General features: G+C 37.4%; 1 protein-coding gene across 5 annotated transcripts in view; it reads right to left on the bottom strand.

Annotated features, from left to right (window-relative positions):
• The window catches only part of LOC145669732 (ciliary microtubule associated protein 1B-like), a 253277-nt gene that overhangs the window by 88657 nt on the left and 142987 nt on the right, over positions 1 to 21633 (bottom strand). For all 5 annotated transcript variants that reach the window (XM_081738058.1, XM_081738059.1, XM_081738060.1 and 2 more), the window contains one exon: positions 7345 to 7543. In XM_081738058.1, coding sequence (XP_081594184.1) covers positions 7345 to 7543 — 199 coding nt within the window. The remainder of the gene's footprint in view (positions 1 to 7344; positions 7544 to 21633) is intronic.

The raw sequence follows: 21633 nt of genomic DNA, 5'->3' as shown, positions 1-21633 counted from the left end.
GTTGATTCTTCAACAAAAAGACTTGAAATCTAATCAGAAACTTAATAAAGTATAAAATATGTAGCCAAGTCTCGACTTTGCAATAATAATAATAATAATAATAATAATAATAATAATAATAATAATAATAATAATAATAATAATAATAATAATAATAATAATAATAATAAAGGAATAACAGAATTAAAATACAAATTAGTAAACAATACCTTCCAAAAATGATAAAAATAGTTGCCACGACGGTATTTGTACCCGAGTATCTGCGAGTCTTTACCACTGGAAAATGAGTCTTTACTACTCTGCCACAAACCCCTCAGACAAATATAAGAAAATAGCTAGTAGTTACGGAAGATAAAAATAGAACTCTATTTCTACACGTGTTGATACAATTCAAAGAATGTGAAAATAATATCTGCCGTCTTCTCTTCTGTGGAAATTAGAATTTAAAGTGAGGAGGAAATGTAATTTAAATCAGGACCATCGTTAAAAACGGTGACGTAGCCTTAACTTGAAATTTTCGTGATATTTTCCTCATTGACGAAGGTCTATATAACTAATTTTTGAGTTAAAGAAGGAAATCTAAAGTAAGTCATTGTGACACTCACATGAGGAACGTCTCCTCATACGAGCATTAGTATCTTGTGTATACATGAATCTATTTTAATTAGCTAATAGTTCGAGTGGAAGATGAAGTGACGCGGTAGGTAAATGGTTAGCGCATTAAACTTCTATTCAGCAAACTAGGGTTCAAATCCCGGCCAGGTTTAAACTTTTTCAAACGTTTCAATATCAATTTCAATGCATATTCAATGTGACAAGCAAGATCTCTCCAGGAATAAAAAGATGTTGGAATGAAGAAAATTGGAGAAGGTCTGTCAATGGAGGCTGTTACATTATACTCACTCAAGTATAATGTATCATAGTCCGTAAAATTTTGGAACTCCCTATATATATATACACTTCAGTTTATCCTTAGCTTCGAGAATACAATCGAGAATTATTTTATTAAATCATTAGATTTAAGGTTTAGTTTTAATTGTAATATTCGGTCAAAATAATACCACTCTTATGTAGTGTCTATAAAATTGCATATAATCTGATATTTTAGTAATATTCTATATTTTGTCATTATTATCATGTTATGTGTGTTCAAAAGTGTATATTCTGTAAGTTCTCATAGGTTTTGTATTATTTTCAAGGAAATTTTAACGTAGGGAATCTTCGCAAGGAAACACAAAATTTCAATTTTGTAATTTCTTCAAAATTTATCATTGAAAAATTCAGCCATGATGTCTTTTGGCACATCCCTTTGTTTAGGTAGTATTATTTTCTCATTGGAGCAGAGAAATCTCAGCTTCGTTTGAGGCTCATTCCAGATATCATCATTGGTTCGGTTTCTTTAGATGTGTCGAGATTTAAGGTGCTATCCTTTTGTTGCGTCATCAGGGAGCCAATTAGAGCTCTTCTCCTTGTCATTCTTTGTCTTTCTACAAAAGCTGTATTGAAGATAGGACAGGCATTTCAGTCCCTCGTCCATAAATTTTGGAAATCATCACCGACGTTCATTTAAGTTAGTGGAAATTGTGTGATTAGTGACTGACTAAATTGGATGAAATGTTGAAAATTTGATTTTGGAAAAGCTCGATGGACAGTTAGCGGAGTATCCAAGCAAAACTCGTGGGGAAGCCGAGTGGTGGCAGCCATAGTGCAGCAGAATAAAGGAGCAATTACTGTAAGGTGAACTTTCGTTTTAATATTTTTTGAAGCACCATGTCGATTTTTGGATAAAAATCGTTGCAAATTCTTGCAAGTAAGTAATTAGAATTATAAGGATTTAGTACAACTGTCTGGATTCAACGAAGCTTGGTCCTATAAACTAAAAATTTTGGTTCGGAAAACAATAATGGCTTGTTTGTGTGAATTATACGTGTGCAAGATAATCATGCAGTTTTAAACTAAAGTTAAGTTTCCCCAGAAATTGCAATCACATTTATTTGTCGTGTGAGTCCAGATATTACTCGGATTAGTCGGTAAAAGAATCTCAAACAAAATGACTTGATTGTCGCAATAGATGGGTTTGCGCTCCTTGTGAGTGCATCTCATCCCAACTTTATGTATTAACTATTATGTAATGTAATTCTATAAAAGGAAACAAGTTTACTCGAAACTACAATTGATTTTGGGAACAAAAATACTGCTCATAAAATATATTTTAAAAATCTAAAACCTCTTTTGACTTGGTAATTAGAAATTCGAAGAAAACATGTACGTTTCCCAGTTATGTATTATTTTTACTTCGATAACCTGGTACATATATACTTTGAACGTGCATCATGGTAACTTCTGACAAGTTTTTTTTTTGTTTGTTTGTTTTTTTTGTTTCGAAAACTCGCGGAAATTATGCTATCCTACGAATAGGAATACAACTTAAACATTTAACATTTTCTTTAACTTATCTTTATTTTATTTTGTCTGAAATCAACATTTTCATTCTGTTGAATTAAGTTAGTAAAGTTTGACATCCTTGTACGTCTTTGTATTTCAGATGTGATATGGGCTATGAATTAAATGTGAATGTTTTGTGAGTGATATATTTTCATGTTCTAGGTTAAGGTAATTTAGGTTAGATTAGTGTAGGTTAGAATAGGTGTAGGTTAAGGTTACTGTATGTGCCGCTATTTTGATTCTGTGTTCCTGTATGTCTGAAAAGAAAATTTTAGGGAGAAAGACACAGAAAGTGACAATGTTTTCCGTGCACAGAGGGCAGGTGACCAAATGCGTATAAATCCTGTCGCCGGAGTCACTGTTTGTTTTCAGATTCACAAAAGAAGTAAAATAAGATATATTAAACATGAAGTTCTAGCCCATTAACCACTGAAAATTTTAGTATAAAGTAAATTTATTAAGTGTATTGATGTCAACTTGAAGTCGAGATACCAAGAATTATAAGACTCTCAGATGTCAACATATGTCATTATTCTTATCAGTAGTACTAATTATTCATGAAAAATTTAGTCAGTAAGAAAATTTGATAAAATGAAACATTACATATATGTTGTCAGATTTTTTTCCTGTTTAACTGAAAATCGAATATTGCAGAAACATTGAAAGAAATGTTTTTTTTCTTTTTTTTTTTTTTAATCTTCATATTGCTCAAGATGGAGCTGTAGCATGTGTGTAAACAAAACAAAAGGTTCTCTTTAATAAAATGTAGAAATTGTAATCTGAACGTTTCCTTTTGAGTAGAATTGGGAATTTGAAAATGCAGTAATCACGAATAACATTTATAGTGAAATTTAGGTATGTAGTCAAGGTACTAAATGCATGAGCAGTATTAAAGGTATTTTAAACTTCCAGTGGAAGATGAGATTTTACAAGTTTCGAGTGAAAAGGTTATTGGCGTGACCGACATAAGAGACGACCGAATACTGTGACATTTTTTATCTTCAGTCTTGTCTTTTTTTTTTTTTTTCAAAATTCTCAGTTTGGATATTTTTTTCTTTCCGTTGCGCTAAAAGAAATTCTGTTTTGGACGTTGTAGATTTTTTTCTGGTAGGGTCCTCATTGTCAGCATAACTTAGAGGTTGACATCCTGTGTCGGTAGTTTGCGGTTTGCAACCTTTTTCACGAGGGGTTGCGGATGACAGACTGCAGGCCTGGTGCCGAGCTGTGAGTTGAGATTGAAGAGGCTTGGGAATTATCTTCTTTGGGCAAATCTGAGTTCCATTTTCCGGTGACCACGTCTAGTGAATGGATCGGTGATTGTTGGTAGCATGTAGGTTCCCAGGCCCAGTAGGTTCGCGACCACCAGTCAGTGATACATTTACACAGTCCATGGTCCGAAGGAAAGTGAACATCATTTTCACACACACATATCTTTTTTTCTATTATGAGAGAGTTACAAGGCAATCATTTACAAACTTATTTCCAGCAGTTGTTCTAGATTTGATATTTTCATTACTTTCAAGCATTTTCTGATTCATGTGTTATCACTGTTTTTATTTCTTTGACGTACAGTATATAATGAAATAATACATTACATACACAGCAATATTGGGATTAATATATGGTGTTCATTGTTCAACACGCTCCGAACCATATTCATCTTAGAATGGAGAATTGTTTAGTTAGTCACCTACTCTACAATTTTAACTGCATAAACACCTGGCTCAATGCTATCAACTGCTATCAGTGCCGAGAAAACTTTCGTGTAAGTTGGGTTGCATCTATCCAGGCGTTTTCACAACTGCAAATTATCTGAACCCTAAGTAATGGAAGTAGAGCACTCAGAGGGGAGATAGTTTTGCTGGTGGCTTTACAACAGAATATCTGTGTTAATAACATAAGGCAGTGAACTCTTGAATACTGCTTGGCATCCATTGATGTCTGATTGAATTTCCACATGAAGTAAAGATGTCTTAGCGGGTCCTTACTTCATATTCCGCAACAATATATATATATATATATATATATATATATATATATATATATATATATATATATATATATATATATATATATATAATATGACAGAGGTAAAATTTGCTGGAGAAAAAGAATATAATGGTCAACTTGGAATTCAAGAAATTTCTATGAGGTTTTAGGTTGCCCTGTAACCTATGTATCTCTATCAGTGGCGCATCTACGATTTTGTTTCGGGGGGGGCTTTGCTAATTTTATTCCTGGAAATGTGAAAATTCCGCAAAATATTTAATTTACTTTAATATACTGAATAACATTTCGGGGGGGCTTAAACCCGGAACCCTCCTTAAATACGCCACTGATCTCTATAGTTTTGTAGCTTCGTAATTAATACAATAGAACATTAGGTCCTAGAATTGATAAATATGTTCATTATGTTTTTTCGTATTATTTTTTTATATTTTCAATTATATTGCATAAGTTTTTTATTTCATTGTTTCATAATTCAAACCCTTTAATATAGAGATTCATAATTCAGAGCATTAGAGATGGATAATATTATTAGAAAGATAACATATTGGGGAAAGACGGTTGGAACGGAATGGAGATCGATATTAATTGTTAATTTGTTTGTTCTTTAAGTGACTGATTTTAAGATATTGCAGATGCAGAAAAATGATCAATGTATCAATAATGTATGACTACTATTGAAGTATTTAGTAAATAATTAGGCATACCCTTCTGTGCTTTTCCATTTGTGCTCCACAATATGAACCATGAGTGATATAATATACTTTAATGAATATATAGTTAACACGCGGATATTGCTTTAAAATGGTTTGAAAATGTACAGCACCAAAAGATTAGAATGCAGATGTTTCTTTTTCATTTTTCAAGAAATAATAAAAAAGAGGAAGTTCATAGTCATATGAATGCTGTTTAGTGTTTTCTTAAAATATTTATTGTATTTAAACAATAGGTTAGATCAGATCGCAAAATTTCCAGTCGCCAGGTCGCCATTGGCGACTAGAAATTTAGAGCTGGCCACTATTGTAAAGTAGGAATGATTTTGCCTAAAGTAACAAGGCTGAGCAGTTTATGTTTCGCACAAAAATACTTGTCACTGAGTGAGAGAAAACACAGAATGTGAAGTCTTTACAACGGACATGGAAATCAAAATCTTCACAACGTTGTAATTCGCCACTCCTTTCCCACTCTCAATTGAAATGATCACATTTTATGCAGTTTTACCTGTGAGTACTGCTTTATGTAAGACAGGCTTCAGCAGTCTCAACAGAGTTAAGACTGCCTACAGGAATCCACTTAAGAGTCTTCATCCCGGTGAAATTAAAATACCGCTAATTTTACAGTAATTATGTGATATCTTCAAATAGATAGAAGATAATTAAAATATGGAACAAGAGCGCCCTAGACAATATTATTTTGCGTGAAGTACCGTTATCACAAGTCACCTAGTGGCTTTCCGTTTTCAGCTGTTTAGAAACGCGAAATTAAGTGCCGATTTTCAAAATGGCTCGAAATCGAAAGCAGATAAGTGAGTCGTGATAACGGTATCTCATGTAAAATAATATTGTCTAGGGCGCTCTTGTAAGACATTCCTCATTTTGAGATTTAAATAATAATAATAATAATAATAATAATAATAATAATAATAATAATAATAATAATAATAATAATAATAATAATAATAAATAGAAGTACCGGTATAGAGTTAACGGATCATTTCCAAGTTCAAGAACAATATAGGAGAGTGAAAACGTTTTAAAATAGAAGTGACAACATGTTTTGTTTGTAACACGGATGATTTTAGAAAAGTGAACACGAAAACAATCCTAGTTCCAACTTTCAGTTCCGTGAAAGGTAAAAATGAAAGTACTATAAAAACCTTAGAAAATGTAGTTAAAGTGTGCAAAGATCTATCAACCACACGCCTCCTAGATCTTAGGGTCAATTAATAGGGAATGCAACTGCGTTCTGCACCGAGAAAAAAATTGTAGGTGGCGCACTTAGAAAGGTAGGTTACATGCGTAATTCTTGTAGTTTTTGACTTAACGTACAACAGACGTATAACTGAAAACTTGTTTTATAATACCGTATAAGTGTTCCATCTATATGTACTTTCCGTATGAAACAATATAGGCGGTCAGAATCTCACATACAAATGGACGTAAATAACATATAGCCGAGGAATGTAACATAAGTATATGCATGTGATATACGGAAAACTGTTAAATGTCAGACATCCTGCAACGGCATGATGTAACATTTAAGGGCATTGCGTATGTAGCATATGGATAACGTATGCTCCATACTGATTTCTGTAGTAAGCAAGAGGATTCCGGAGGATGTACAACATACCGCTGTCCGGAGAACGGATTTTTCTCAGTGTGGTACTACGTACTTGGATTTGCGATGAAGTTACAATAGCAGAATTCTCATTCAAGCAGATACACTCACCAACTCTTATCTTTAACACACTATGAAGCAAAGATACAATAGTTTTCGATATCTGGTTCTGGATAGGAATAGTCGAAGAGACAGGGGAGCTCTTATCGGTTCTCCAAGGAACGAACATACATTAAAAACAAATACATTGCAGGAAAACGATATTTTGAAAAGTTTAAGCATTTGAATTACCGTTCTACAGTTGTTGGTGAAAGTAGTACTACTTAATAGTGCATTGACTGTACAAAATCTGTAGTTTTAGAGTGAAACAAGTTATTGTTTTGTAATCAAAACGTTAGATATGAGTTATCCTGTTATCCTAATCTGTTATCCTTATAACATATTGAATGCTTTCTATGGGATAATTATTGCATTTTATAGGATATTTGAATAATTATTCGAATTACAAGTTGCTGTTACTATGTTAACATTGCGAGAAAACTTAATACTACTTACCTTCCTCTCCTTCTTCCCCTTCCTCTCCATATTCTTCCCATTCCTCTTCTCCTTCACCCTCTTCTCCCTCTTCGCCTTCTTCACCTTCCTCAGCAAGTTCATCTTCGTCAACGAATTGCATATCACCGGTGCCTGTCAGCTCATGCATGATTTGCTCAGCCAGGTATTGTGGCTCCTCTGGCTTCTGGGCCTCTTCATTCTAAAAATAAATAAATATGAAGTTATGCTAAGGAATTGTATTTATGGCTTTTCAAGGTGACGCTCCGAGTTCCTTTTAAATGCTGTTAGGTACGGTGTTGCCAAATCCTTGTCTACCTTGGTAAAGCAGAGAACAAGATGTGTAGCCATCTGCTTATGCTGTCTGCGTAGCCACATCCCTTTACGGCATGGCAACGTCGCACTACAGGCTTAGTTTTATTCGTCTGGCAAATTCGCCATCAAGTGTGTCCCATGCTTTAGTTTTGTTTTGTATTATGTGACGACACAGACTTCCAAACTATAGAGATCTAATATTTACAGAAGTGGTAAATCTCTACCATTTCTGGTTTCTCCAGAGAGACGAGGGCGATTTTATAAGCTATTCTTAAAACAATGAGCCATATAAAAATTCTGGTTATCCCTTACCGTTTGTACTCTATGGGATCAATATTGAATTCTGAAATAATAGCTCCAAGGGCGGATCCAGGACCGACTTCTGGGGGGGCGGTGGGTTGTCATACTGCTACTTTTAAGGGCTCCAAACTTTGAGATGGGTTTTATTTATATAAAAAATAAGAAAATTTCCTCTTCCGGGGGTGGCGATCGTCCCCCTGGATCCGCTCCTGGCTCTCCATCACTTCTAGTTTTAATAGAAGAATAAGAACATGAACGAAATAAATTCTTGAGATTTTGAACCCATACAAAAGAAATTCTCCCTATCTCCTACCGTAGTACATCAAAATAAAAATCCCCAAATTTTGTATTTTGTAAATATTTAAATTTTGAATTTCGTAAATTTATGTAAATATTAGCTGAAATGCTCGTTCTTTGCACGGGTTTATCTGAACCCATTTCCCCTCAGCATACACATATCAATAAAACTGTAATGATAAAAAAAATCCGTAACTCCACCCTTTCCTATCCCCACCTCTCAACCCCTTCTCACACTCATACCATTTGGGGATAAATTTTAGATTTAAGCTGCATCGGTAGTTTAACTAATCATCTCAGTAACATTGGAAACTATGAGTTCGACACTAATATTTGTGATTTCGATTATTTCTATATGTTACCTCTTTTCCTTACCCCTTACCCTCATGCCAATGGAGTATAAATGTGAACTTAAATGACATCTAGAGTATCACGATTTATCTCAGCAAGCCTGAAAACTATTGATTGAATACAAATGTCGTTTTCGATTATTTCTATATGTCACCCCATCCCATTCCCTCACTCCCATACCGATGGAGGATGAATTTGGCAACAAATGGCATGGGGAATAGGGATGGCCACAAAGTTCCGGTTCCGGCGGAACCGGTTCCGCGAGGAACCGGTTCTTGGAGATCCGGTTTTCAGAACCGGTTCTGGAACCGGTTCCAGACCTGGATCCGAAAACCCGGTTCCAGAACCGGATCTTTGGAACCGGTTCCAGGCCTGGATCCGAAAACCCGGTTCCAGAACCGGATCTTGGGAACCGGTTCCAGATCTGGATCTGAAAACCCGGTTCCAGAACCGGATCTTAGGAACCGGTTCTAGACCTGGATCCGAAAGCCCCCAAAGACCCGTAAAGGAGGCACAAAGTTCACTTTCAAAATTGCAAAGAGGACCATGCGCTTGTGCCTTCTCCGCCCAGACCCGCTTGTGTGCCTTCCCCCAAAAATGTTGGTCCACCAGTGGGTGTTTAGCCAAATGAGTTTGCCAGTTTGCGTGTTTGACCAATGAGTTTGCCAGTTACCCAGTTTATTTAGCCAAATGAGACAAGCGGCCGCCGCCTGGGCGCCTGCCTGTCGCTTCCACTATTTCATCTAGCACACTGTTCACAGCCTGCTCGGGTTTAGCGTAGGGATGGTCACAAAGTTTCGGTTCCAGCGGAACCGGTTCCGCGAAGAACCGGTTCCAGACCTGGATCCCAAGAACCGGTTCTAGACCTGGATCCGAAGAACCGGTTCCAGACCTGGATCCGAAGAACCGGTTCTGGAACCGGATTTTCTAGAACCGGATCCGTTCAGACCCGAAAACCGGTTCCATCAGGAACCGGTTCTGGCCATCCCTAATGGGGAACTGTCACTACTCATCTCAGCGACCCCAAAACTATGGATTCGACACTAATATCGGTCAATTTCGATCATTTTTATAAATCTCCGTCTCATCTCCCCTCCCCTAAGTTGTATCATCAAAATGAATAAATAAAAACTATCCCAGGCCCAAACCTCATCTATGTTGAAAATTTGATCGAGATCGTTCAGGTACTTCAAGAGTTACGAAGTCATAGGCACTTTCATTTATATATATATATATATATATATATATATATATATATATATATATATATATATATATATATATATATATATATATATATATATATATATATATATATATATATATTGTTATGCTGTTTTCTGAGGTTGGCATTATACCTGTATACACTTTCTTTTGTGAATTCGAATTTGAGATCACTCCTCTACTCTCCACCCAGTATGACAAAGTTGGTTCTGAGTCCAACTCCCTTTAAGCCTCAATATTGAAACATCTTTGGCTCACTGGTTCGAAGATGATGAGAAAGTGCACTAAAAGTCTCAATAGTGGGGGGGGGAGACTTGTATTTCAGAGGTAGAGCTTGTACTGGAAATCGAAACCCAGGTAACATATGAAGACTGTGAGCTGAATCTAGATAGGGAGGGATAGCTTGACTAAATTAAAGAGACCTTTTCCATAATACGGTTTATTTATAAGAATAAAAAATAAAAAATGAAAATACAAAAGAATCTCACAAATCGGTTACTTGGAATTACAACTTGAACTTCTTACTACATCACATTTATGGGCACAACCCCTTCCATATCAAATGGGTGCTAGAAGGTTTTTATGCTAAGCCGCGATTTATTGAAAATAGTGAATTTGATAATCCGTACTCGCAACTTGCATTGGCCCGAAAGGAAAAATGATAATTCTTGAAGAGGGAATTTGGTCTCATGTTGGAATTTAAACTTCATATGTATCACTAACAAATCTCAAGGTGCTCATCCCGAATCGAGGGGGGACTTAGAAAAATAATCACATACCTGATTTTACGACGAGCGTCCGTGTCAAGAGCGAAACACACCAGATGACTGCAGGGCGGAGAATCACCCGAGCTGGGCGACAGGCCTCGCTTATAAAGGCGACTTCGTCCCACGCATTTCTGCCAGTTCTGACGTCGCTCTAGAGCTACGTCACGAGCCTTGACGAGCTTGGAGAAGCTTCTTCACGCGCATGCTCAATAGTGGCCAAGACTTCTAGTATTTCTATGATTTTCCCCCCATCACGCCGGGGTTGAAGTATCTATTTTACATTTACATTTACATTTTTATTTCACGCATAGCTCCAAATACATAATGTTTTTCATGTACTTATCGCTTGCGTGGTATTAACTAAATTTGCACCCGCGACCCGGCCCTGTGATTTGAGTAAATCAAAGCCAGGGTCATACCACCATTATTACATGCGTGTGGGTTGGTGTCAATGAGGTATCAGATTGCTAATACAATCAAAGCCTCACCTGACTCCGTTCTCCCTTTCTCTCTTTTCTTTGCTGCACACACAATTTGAAAAGCGCGGGCGTCTCGCCCCATAATTTGAGTTCGGCTTAGGACTTCGAGGCATAACTGTGTAACAATATATATATATATATATATATATATATATATATATATATATATATATATATATATATATATATATATATAGCGAGAGAGAAATGGTGATCAGAAAAATGGAAACACCTGAACGAAATTGCAACTTACCAGATTAATATGGTGTCGGGCCGCCTTTCGCCATCAGAATAGCCTTGATGCGACGTGGGATGGAGGCATAGTGGTCGTGAATGGTAGCAAGTGGAATTTTACACCATTCCACGTGCAGGGCATCGGCCAGTTCTGTGAGAGAGGATGGAGGTGGAAATCGTAGCCGGAGTCGTGTTTCCAAGACGGACCACAGATGTTCAATTATATTGAGATCTGAGGATTGGGCGGGCCAGGGGAGGTTTTTTTTTTCAATCCCAATGTTCCTCATCCCAATGTTCCTCAAACCGCGCTGCAACAACGCCAGCTGTGTGAATGGGTGCATTTTCATTCTGGAAGATGGCGCCATTGTCCGGGAACAACATCCAGACCATAGGATGCAAGTGGTCTCCTATAATTGCGACATAATCGTTGGCAGTAATTCGTCCGCTAAGTGTAACCACAGGACCCAATGAAAACCATGATATTGCGGCCCACAGCATCACCGAGCCGCCGCCATATTTCACAGTTGGGCGGAGACACTGCAGATCATAAGCTTCTTTGGTCGTTCTCCACACATAAACACGGCCCATGGTTGGAAATAGGGTGAAGGATGACTCATCCAACAATATCACACGTTTCCAGTCCTCAAAGGTCCAAGTGGCATGGTCGCGGCACCATTTGAGGCGTGCGAAAGCGTTATTGTCCCTGATGAGCGTTTTGGCCCGTGCAACACGACCCCGTAAGTTCATGTCATGTAATTCGCGGCGGACTGTGATTGTCGAAACAGGGTAGGGGAGGTGCTGATTGAGTTCCTCCATCACTTGCTCCGCAGTGGCACGACGGTTCTGCGTGACAATGCGCTTTAATACCCGCATGATTTTCTCCCGCCCACTCCCCGATGTGGTTTTCCCGTGTGTTGTGTAGGCCGTCATGACCTTCGACACTGTCCCACGCGACACACCTAACACAGTAGCCACTGCCGTCACACTCACTCCACATAACCGCGCACCAACAATTTGTCCTCTTTGAAAATCTGAGAGGTCTCCCATTTTACACTACCTCCGTCTGCTGCAGCCACTGGACACTGCTGTTCCACTGCGCCTGACGTAGTATGGAGACCGACCTAACACATCACCATCAGCGATCCGGCGCTGTGGGCGCCATGACACCACTGCCAACCCATACATCTGACGTGTTGCCAACTACAGGTGTTTCCATTTTTCTGATCACCATTTGTATATATATCCCATTTGATAAGTATTATATGCTTATCAAATACATATTTGCACAAGGAATGTATTTTATCAGATATAAAACTTGTTTGACGTATAAATTTCAGTCTAATTTCACACCAATCCAAGTGTCACTATTCTAGAGATTTTAAACCAAGAAATCTTGTATTTGTTTTGGAACTAAAAGCAGAAAACAAACAAAAAATGAAAATAGCAGTAAACAAATATTTTGACACCAAAGTATTAAATTTAAAACTTATATGTGTAACAAATATTGCATTTTTAATTATTTCATCATATCTTCATGTTTAAAAAGAAATAAAAAGCATCTGTGATTGAGTTTCGAACTCACGATCTTCAAGTTTCACAAGTTCTTTACGAAGACTCAGTGCCTCACCGTGCTCGACTACCGTCGGCATACGTGCTTTTTGCAGCTAATATCTATATAAACACAAAGGGAAAATACAATTGCCTCTGTACAGATCTTCGGGAATGGTGATGGATCTAGGCTCACTTTTTTGGACTTAGTCTCTGAAAGGGTTTCAAGTTTTTCTGAACAGAAGTGTTCCCTGCTAACGATCCCCCTGGTATATATAAAGTATGACTACACTTACTTTTTCAATATCATAATAGTAATAGTGATTCAATGTAACACAACCTATGCGTTTTATCATAGCACTACTTGACAAAAGTTACTTTGCTAATTTAACCGAGTGGATGACAAAATACCTTTTTACCTAGAATTAAAACGAACTAAAAGCTTAACATCTTATTCCTCTTGGCTAAAGTAACCGAGTAAGTTGATGAGTAAACATTTTTTGCCAACTTTCTCGGTAACTAGTATCACAAAAATAGGTTACAAGAGCAAAGTATGATTTAACAGACTACTGTTTGGTTATTAGTTTCAAAAGAGTTGCCCTAACCGAGACTTGACCACTTTAACTTTCATTCAGAAAACGAAACATGTCTGTGTTTATTCCTGGTTTTTCATTCAAACATGTTTTCGTTCATTCTCTCTCTAGCCTTGATTTTACGAAGACAACTATCAAGTTAGGAGACGTCGCCAATTGTGGAAAAATAGTCGAAATATCATAGGCGATGGTCAAGGTCTTCAGTGCGAACCCATTTTACTGCAAACTAATACTTTAAAATTTAATTTGTTTTTACACGGTGAATGATAAACTCTCTTTGCTCAAAAGTTCTCCATCTAGCGATGGGATGCAATAATCATGAACATATTAACCAAGGGAAAGTGGAGATAGATTGTATTAAAATATTATTAGCATCAGTCATCCATATTCATACTTTATTATGTTTTAGTCCATTTTTATTTATTCTTCTTTGTGAAATTGCAGCTCTCAGTTACTTAGAATATAGCTAGGGATAGTAAATGATATGTTACGCCGCTCTACAAGAGAGAACTCGTGTTTCTTTGATATCGTAACTGCTTCTATTGGAGACATGCTTGTATTATTAATTGCAGATTAAACTACACAAACTTATGTTATGAGTTCACAAAATACTCAAAGATATACATTTTTAGTATTTGTCATATTTGAAACATTATGACTTATTTTCTATTAATGCAATGGTTTTCACAAATTAAAATGTCACACACTCCACATCTCGTTTTCACTTTCTTAGATCGTCCTTTTGTTTTTTCAATTGCAGTTTTCGAACATCCTGGAAAGCAGTAATATAACAACGGAAAATATTCTTGTTAGCTTTAATATGTAAATGACATAATACTACTTATTTTTAAAACAATGAAAAACACGATGGTTTTGCGCATAAAAGAATTTTTTGCAAAATAAAGATGGGAGTTAACTCACCCCGCACGAAGTGACTGTCTTTCATAGTTTCAGTAGAGATACTAAAACTGAAAACTAACAAAAGTGAAGGTAATGTTAAAATGAATAACGTAAAACATCCAAAGATTTTACAAAATACGGTATTATGTGAAACAAAGTTAAAGTTTGAACAACTTTGATTTTTCTTGGTATGTCCAATCAATTTGTAACTGTCTCGTGACATCAATCGCTCTGTATATATTAGACAATGTGTTTTTCCCGTTTGTTTATTCGTTACAGAGGCATGGATTTTATTCTACTTTATTGCAGTTTGCTACATTGACACCTTTTGAACAAACTAGAGTACTTGTAGAACGCCTTACCTAGTTCCCAACCCAGCAAACATCACTGCATTGTTGGTTGAAAGATCTGAAAATTGGAAGTGTGAATGCACTTTGTTCACGTGTATACATTCTGTCTGTTATTAATTAGATTAGAAGGGAAAATTGGCAGGTATATTTTTGTCAACCTTTTTTTTCTCTCACAGGTTTTAGGTGTTTTTCTAGTTTTTAAGAACTGATTATATATCACAGGTTCTTCTGCACCTACTGTAGTATGGTAAGCTTTCGACATCTCTACTTTTGATGTTGCAACATTTTCATTGCTATTGGTCTGATTTCCACCCAATTACCCGGGTGCAAAATGGTTAAAGCCATTGCCGGTGCACATAAATCCGCGGGTTGGTTGGGTGTAAATGAAGGAAGTTCACGCTTTCATTTGGTATATATTAAAAAAATTTTCTTTGTTTACGTAAAATAAGGAGTAACTGATTTCTAAATTTCAGAGATATTTGAATATCTTTTCAAGACTTCCAGTTGTTTCTTTATAGCACCATATATTGCTGTGAACTTAATCCAAAATGTATCACATACGAAAAAAATTATAAGCGGTCAAAACTTTGGCCGAAGATTAAAAAAAAAATTTAAAAAAATGGGCATTCAGACAAACATACCTGCAGGAGAAGGTAATAAGACTAACGCTAAATAACTATAAACTATTACGATAGAACATGTGTTGGAACTCTGGATTGATAGACAGGTCCTATTTTCAGCATCAGCATTATTGGCATACGCAATGGCCACTGGAGGTCTAAATTGAACAAAATAGCTTAACTCTCGCCTTCGGTGCGAGCGGTCCCGGGTTCGATTCCCGGTAGGGGCATTCTGTGGAAAAAGTAAAAAGCTTTTCAGGGGCCAGCCATCCTGAGTGAGGTTTTCCTGGGTTTTCCTTATTCACACCAGGCAAATGCCGGGGTGGTACTTAACTTATAGGTCCCAGGCCACTTCCTTCTTTCCCTTTCTCCGGATACTGTATTCGCCGAGGGACGCCATCCCTCATACGTGACGGGCTAAATGGGTTTAGATGCCGAAAGCTCAGAAATCTAAATCCTAAATCCTAAAAATAGCTTAATAAGCACAATGCACTATGAAACAAAAATGTACACCACAAAAGACAAAGATAGCACAGCATTTACATGGATTCTAAGCAAAAAAAAAAAAAAAAAAAGTTCCCTTAAGACATTCCACCCATTTACCCCCGCATCATGCGCCCAATTACCTCGTGGAGGTAATTCGGAGATACAAGTTTTAACAAAATTTTAACTGCCTCACAGTGAGGATTCAAGATTGCTGCTCTTCATCTTATGATGTAAAAAATCTGGCTCAAAACATCAACAGATGAGCGATTTGTTGTGACTCAAACCAAAACGCACACAAACCTAAAACTCGGTTTCAAATATGTCATTTCTCAACCAAATCAGTTTTTTTTTTTGGTCAAATTACACCCTCTCAAAATTCATCACAGCATTTCTTTTCTTATCAATATCTACCCACCCTAAATTTTGGTGTAATTAAATTCCACAAAAATATACTGAGATGCAACATATAAATTTTTAAAAAGTTTTCGGCCTAATTACCCCTGCACTCAATTACCCCTTCTACCCTATCACAAATGAAATAAAAGATATATGAATAGGAATTAACACGTAGTGCATCATTTAAAGTAGATGTGCGGACTACTCACTTCGCCCCAAGAATGGGGGTGAAGTGGGTAGGTTTATGAGGCGAAGTAAGTACACTATAATAGCATTAAAATAATGCATTCTACTGCTGCTACACGTACGGCATACCTAGATGCACTATAAATTCTGAAAATGCATTTTTAGACATAAAGTAAGAAATTCATTCTGTTAACGCTGCGATTTCGATGGAAAACAATATACAGGGTGAACGGTAACTACGTCGACAAACTTGGACGGGTGATAGTACATCTAAAAAGATGCAAAAAAGTCCTAGTGAACATGGGGGAAATACCGTCCCGTTTAGTAGTGACAGAGCGTCGAAAGGGTAGGAACATGAACTTCAGAGGCCAACAGCTTAAAAACAATACATCGTAAAGAATGCGGTTAAAAACGTCATTTAGTAAGTCATACCTACTTTATTGAAAAATGCATGTTTGAAAACGCAGTTACACTTGCGCACGGAATTAACAACGTGTGACACTTCTTTCCTTTACAGCATGTCCGGGAATCCCTCCGTTTCTTTGGGGACAAGGTGGAGAAAAGTAAAATCCCAGAAATGGTCTATTTTTTCTATACAAGTTTTTATAAATGGACAGTGCATGTATTGTGATAGATTGAAGTGCAATGAAGTGCAGTGCAGTGGAAAATAGACAAATGGCTTTTAAAATACCGTTTTTCCTTAATGTTTCATTTATAGTAGAAACTTCTTGCAATGACAGCAATAAAAAAAAATCGATTAAATACATACATACTCGTATGTAAGCTCACTCTCAACTCTTTCCACAAACAAAACCATCTCTTTACACCAACTCAGCATTCGTGATGGTAAGCACTTGGCATATTTTAACATATTCGTTCATTTCCGCCAAGTATTCGTATCTATACCCAGTGAAATTTCAGAAGACATATTCTCGGGAAGGATTTTTAATACACGAGCGGTGAAAGTTATCATCATAATCATAAATATTCTGCTATTGTTGGCAGGTCATTTGCCGCAACTGAGAAGTTTCTATGCACCACGTTCTTCCGCTAACCTCTTCGTCTTCATGTACGAGTTTTCTGTTTTGGTATCGTCCATTAATTGTAGACTCCTTCGTCCCCTTCCTGTCTTTCCTGCCACCATACCCTTTAGCATTTCCTCATGACACAGTTCCTTTTTAACCAATGTCCGAACCAGTTTATTTTCTTCTTCTCAATAATATCAAAAATTGTTCTTTTCTTCCGTACCATTTCTAAGATCCTCCATTTCGATTTCTGCTCGACACAACTAATTCTCTTTATTCTTCTTCACAGCCACATTTCGAAACCTTTCAGTCGTTTTTTAGTCATTTTTGAGTAAAATCCATATTTCTCGTCCATATCTGATAATATTTTACACATTTCATGAGTTTTTCTCAACTCTTTATTCAAAGTCCCCAAAAACAGACTTTTCTTCCTCCTAAAAGATTCTTCCGTCATTCCTATTGTTGCTTTTATTTCATGTTTTCACATCATACAGGATCGTATCCAGAAGTAGTAGGACTGATTTTTTCCCGCGTGCGCGGAGAAATGTAGGGGAGGGTGGTGGATGCAAGGCCGGATGTTATGGAGAGGAGCCTTGGGAACAGGTGTCGACCGGCGGCAGTCGCCTGCGTGGGTTAGTTGAGTGTGGACCACTGTGTTAGTGACCTCCTGTTGTGACTCCTCGTCGTCAGTTGCGAAGGAGCGAAATTTGGAGCAGCGGTACGATATCAAGTTTTGCGTCAAACTGGGAAAATCAGCAACCGAAACCAAGGACATGCTTACGCAGGCCTACAAGGAGGATACCATGGGCCGTTCCTCGATATTTGAGTGACACAAGTTGTTTCGGGAGGGGAGGGAGCTCGTCGAGGAAATCGATGTTGATTGCATGTTTTGACCGTCGTGACAATGTCCATAAGGACTTTATACCTCCTGGACAGAGTGTAAATGCAAGATTTTACATGGAAGTGCTCACACGGCTGCGAAATCAGATCACACGCGTGCGACCAGACCTGGTGGGGAAATGGAAGCTCCACCATGACAATGGCGCGTGGATTGTGAGGGATCTCCTGACCAAATTCGGCGTTTCCAAGTTGCCTCATCCCCCTACAACCCTGATGTGGCACCGCCGGACTTCTTCCTGTTCCCCCGTATCAAGAGGCAGCTCAAGGAGCATCCCGCACGGTGGAAGCGGTCCAAGCGGTGACGACGAAGGCGTTGAACGGCATCCCGGAGGACGACTTCCAGAAGGCCTTCGCGACCTGGAAGGCTCGCTACCAGAAGTGTGTGAATGCCCAAGGGGCCTATTTTGAAGAGTATTAAGTCGATGTACCAAAATATTCAAGAACTTTTTTAAAAAATGTCAGTCCTACTAGTTTTGGATACGACCCTGTATTATCTCTAATAATACTACCTAGGTATTATTAGTCAACTCTTCTATTTTCTCCCCTACTATATCTGTTTGACACCCACCGCTTCGTTCCAATCTCCATATCTTTTGTCTTTCTAAGATTTATTTTCATTCCATATTCTTCACAGCCCTTTCTCAAGTTTTATAACATCTTATTGATTATCTTTTCAGATTCCGCAACAAGCACCATATCATCTGCAAACCATATACATCTAATCATTCTAGCTGGTACCTCCTACCGAAATGCCGTCTTTATTATGTAGGACTCTTTTTCACTGTCTCTTCTAGAGATAGCCAGAAACAGCATCCTCGTCGTACTCCCCTTCCAATTAGAATCTCCTCTAATGCGAAAATACTAGTAACCTACATGAACACACTGTTTATAAATACTTCGCTCCGTCTCGAGTATTCGCTCACTCCACATTACATATTTTTCGTTTTGGGACTGTATCTGCGATACAACTTATAAACAGCTATCGTGACTACATCTAATTATGTCGAAATCCTTCCTGAACAACTCATTAACAGCAGCTTTGTTATAGTCTCGAACCACTGCCTTCTGCATCCGTCCGCTCCCTTTAGCTGCCTGCTCAATCAGCCAAAAAATGCGTGTACCTTTCGTCACGAATTCGCCACTAGATGGCAGGTCCTACCATGGCATTCTACCGTTTGACAGTCAATCCTGTAGCGTTGCAGTTTGACATTTGTACGTATACAATACATGTTAATAGAAAGAATGTAAAGAAATCTAAATGGTTTGCGTAAAGGATATAATATGCGGTAATCATTGAAGTACCAAAAAAAAAAAGTTCAAATAGGAACACATTTGTTGATGCTACGGCTGAGGCACAAAAATGAAAGAATACGCACAATCATATATTGGCCTAAACAGAATATATATAGAATATATAATTTTATGCTGTCGTGTGAAGGAACTCTGATGCTATAAGCAAGGGTGCCGATCCTGGGGGGCGGGGGTCCCGGCCCCCTGCATGGTACTTATGAATATGCGATATTTGGTATAATTTGAATGCAATTTGTCTTAAAATTCTCATATATGTCTTCTGCAACTGAATGCCCCCCTCCCAAATTTACTGAGAGAAATCGGCGCCATTAACTATAATTGTAATTATACAGGGTGGCTCAAAAGTAGGTATACGCCTACACCCCGGAATCGATCAGGTATATCATTCTAGCTTATAGGTTGATTTGTTTCGGCTGTTCCGAGCTTAAGATATAAGTACAAAGACATTAAGAATAAATAATAAAGAAACTAAGTCTACCTTATGGATAGCAATAAGAAATGATATAAAAAGCAATGGGTTGATCAGTAAGTTACTGTATACCTACTTTTGGGCCACCATATATATATATATAATAAGGAAGTTGAAACCCCAATACTACTCATTACTAATGCAAATGTGAAACACAAAGAATTGTACCTTTTCTAATACACTTTCCAGACTTTGGGCTATCGCAAACCACACCACAACATGTTATATTTATTGTTTTTACTCTAAGCCAAATTGTACATTGTTTCAGTATTAAATTTAGTGTTGCCCACGATACGAAACAGCAACTGTCTATGAGAAACGAGATGACAAAGCTGTCTCACAATATAGCAACAGCTTCTTGAGATGAAGTAGCTTAAATCTTGTCTCGAGAGCAACAATATCCAAAATATACAAGTGAGTATCGTTTTAGACAGTGAAACTACAGTAGACTTCCAAGCTATGCAAATTGAATACTATATTGAAGACATGAAGTACATTCTTGGAACTGAATCGATTTCTGAGAAACCTTTCGTAAAATCTCTTACCGTTTTTGCTATATGAAAATCAACATTGAAACTGAACGTAGTACTGAATTTCTTCAACTTCCAGTTTTACTAAGATATAGGGATGCAGATGGGTTATTTCCCTGAGACCATGAATCAATTTCCGAAAACAGTTTGTGGCTACTATCACCGTTTTGAGTTATAAGCTTTACTGTTGAAACTGGAAGTGGTCGATTTCAACCACTTCCGGCTTAAGTAGAAGGTAGTCCAAGGAGATGGAAAATATTCCTAGGACACTGAATCGATCCCCGAAAACTGCATGTCGATAGCTCTTGCCGTTTTTGCTCTGATACCTGTCAACCGAAGGACATAGCCGTTCTATAAGACTGCCAACACTTATACATAGTATAGTTTGGAAGTCTAATACTGGATCTTTTTCATTTTAGAACTCCTCGTCAATATACCCCATTGTTGAACTCATCAAATGTGGAGTATACAGTTAGTTTATTGACTTAGAGAGTTTCGTATATGCAACTGCCAGAGGCTTGAGGAAGAAACGGAAAATCTAGTATCCCTTATGTATACCCCTATTAATTTTCTTACATAGTTCATTATCGGATGGTATTTCATGAAATAACACTCCATTGTATTCCAACTTGCCTTTTCTTGCTTTGCAGAATGATACCCAACAATATAAGACCATTCTTTTCTAAACGATTGGAAAAGTGTGGTCATTCCTATGCAAAAAATAGAGATTTACTCATAAAAAATGGGCAGTACGTGCTGCACTCTAGCGTCGAAATTAGAAAACAAGCGTTCACGCGGGAGGCAATGGTTTTTGAAAAGAATGAACAGGCAGGTAAGTGAATCGAGGAGGCGGTGTCTCGAACTATTGGAAGATATTTCTTGGCATATACGGTTCCGAAGTTATTAGAGCCATTGGCAGTGATATGTGTCCACTTATCGGCCCCTGCTGCCTACTGTGTTTACATGAATATTCAGAGAAAAATCGATTACATACATAAATTAGCTGCTGGT

The sequence above is a fragment of the Thermobia domestica genome, chromosome 14, assembly GCF_964235325.1.
Source record: "Thermobia domestica chromosome 14, izTheDome1.hap1.1, whole genome shotgun sequence".
Lineage (NCBI taxonomy): Eukaryota > Metazoa > Arthropoda > Insecta > Zygentoma > Lepismatidae > Thermobia > Thermobia domestica.
This window is presented reverse-complemented; position numbering and strand designations above follow the sequence as displayed.